The sequence below is a fragment of the Nannospalax galili genome, unplaced genomic scaffold (genome assembly GCF_000622305.1).
Source record: "Nannospalax galili isolate Female #2095 unplaced genomic scaffold, S.galili_v1.0 scaffold1270, whole genome shotgun sequence".
NCBI classification, from domain to species: domain Eukaryota; kingdom Metazoa; phylum Chordata; class Mammalia; order Rodentia; family Spalacidae; genus Nannospalax; species Nannospalax galili.
Window position 1 is genome coordinate 238,527 of NW_008328301.1, and position 1,995 is coordinate 240,521.

Sequence of the window (1,995 nt, forward strand, 5' to 3'; positions counted from 1 at the left end):
GTGCTGGGAGGTGGAGAGGTGGCTCAGTGGGTAAAGGCCCTTGCTGCCAAGCTTAAGGACCTGAGTTGAATTCTGGGACCCACATGATGGAAGGAGAAAATGGACTCCTGCAAGTTGTCCTCTGACCTCTCCACTCATGCTGTGGCGTAAGTAAGCAATGAGTGTACACACATGCCACAAATAAATAAGTGTACAAAAAATTTTTTTTTAAAGTAAAAAACGAGACTGGGCATGGTGGCACACACCTTTAATCCCAGCATTCAGGAGGCAGAGAGAGGCAGTTGGATCTCTGTGAGTTCTAGGCTATGGTAGACCCTGTCTCAAAAACCAAAAACCAAAATAAAAAGTAAAAACCAGCAGGATGTAGTTGATTGATAGATAGCCTGCCTAGCATGTGTGAGGCACTGGGTTCAATCCCAGGACCATAAAAATAAAAATGAAATTGTGAGCTTGACCCCCCAGCACCATGGAAATGTGTGTTATTCACCAACTCTAGCAAACACATAGTGACCATGTGTTCCTGGTACCTCCACTGGAGATGAAGGTGCATCCCCTACTGTTCTGGAATCTGGGTTGAATGGGGCTGGGGGATCTGCCAGTCCTGTCAAAAACCTACTTCATGTCCAGTGGGAAGCCAGCTGTGTCCAGCCTCCCTATGTGTGGGCCTAAGGCTTCAGAGGACTGCTGGCTTGGGGGTAAAGGCTTGGCTTCTAGGAATGCTCAGGTCTAAAGTAGACTACAGCAATGGCCTGGCAGAGAACAGGAAACCAGCCAAGGCCTGTCAGAACAGGCACTTTATACTTCTTGCTGTCATGTGTACAAGTAGCATATGCATGGGCATCTGACCTGTGGTCACATGGATGAAGGAGCTATGCAGTGTCCAGGAGAGAGCACACATAGTTCTCAATATACACATAGACTCACACATTCCCATGCTCACTCACCCACTAGCTTTTGAGGGTGCAGAGTGAGGCATGCCGCCCCAGCCTCTTCCCTGCAAAGTGGGAAGCCATTTCCTCCTTCTCATCACATTTGGCATCCAGCAGTCACACCTCTAAGTGGTCAGATTTCATCAGTTCACATTCCTGCTCCTTACATGGCCCCATGTTGTACATGGGGAGATTTCTCCATGGTTAAGTTTAGAGCCCAGAACTTAAGCCTCCAGGCGTAGCATGCACTGCCTACCTCTGCTGGGTTGTTAAGCGTCCTTCCCATTCCCATTGTCAGGGATGGCCCCAGGTCTGGAGTGAGTCTTCTGGGACTGACCCAGGGTTGCTATAATCTTGCTGGGGGACCATCCTACTTTGGTCCCCTCAGCCCAGAGAATCTTCAGATACTGGTAGAGATGGCGGGTTTCTTCCTCTCTGGAGGTGACCAAGTAAAGGCTAGGCAATCCTGGGTGGCACACTACAGGGAGTGGCTGCACAGGATGGGAACTAGGTGCTCCAACTTCCAGCCTAAGGCTGGAGAAGAAATCAATTCTCAACAGTACAGAAAGAATAAGACTGGGCAACAGTGGAGGATGCTGGACAAGCAGAGCCCAGCTGAGGTTCCGTGGCCCTAAAACCTCCCTGATATTCCAGGGAAGTGATGTCCAGGCCCTATATTCAGACCTGGGGAGAACTGTGATCTCCAAACTGTACCCCAGTATGCCCAGGTATCCTGCCTGACAGGACCTGGCAGAGACTCACCCAGCATTCCCAGCAGGTACATGATAGCCAGCGGCACTTGGTAAGAGCCCATGGGCACGGCCTCCTGATGCCTCAGTCTCAGCAAGTAAGCACAGCACCCGTGGGTGAGGGTGGCTGGCCCAGTGTCTCACTCTCAGAGAGGGAGGGGGCACAGGCAGGGGTGGAATGGGGAAGCAGGCAGTACTGGGCCTGCGTCATTGTCACCGGTGTTTGAAGTTGAACTGTCAACTTCCTCCTGGCAAAACCACCTGCCTCAATTCAAATGGCGGCCCTAGCCACTGTCGGCTTCCTGCCTGAGGTGCCC

The 1,995-nt window shown here is 51.4% G+C and overlaps 1 protein-coding gene across 1 annotated transcript in view; it reads right to left on the reverse strand.

The window, feature by feature from the left end:
• Cd5 (CD5 molecule) overlaps positions 1 to 1,752 on the reverse strand; it is a 22,941-nt gene extending 21,189 nt beyond the window's left edge. Inside the window, exon 1 of the mRNA XM_017803610.2 lies at positions 1,692 to 1,752. Coding sequence (XP_017659099.1) covers positions 1,692 to 1,743 — 52 coding nt within the window. The 5' untranslated portion in view covers positions 1,744 to 1,752. The remainder of the gene's footprint in view (positions 1 to 1,691) is intronic.
• Between the last annotated feature and the right edge of the window lie 243 nt (positions 1,753 to 1,995).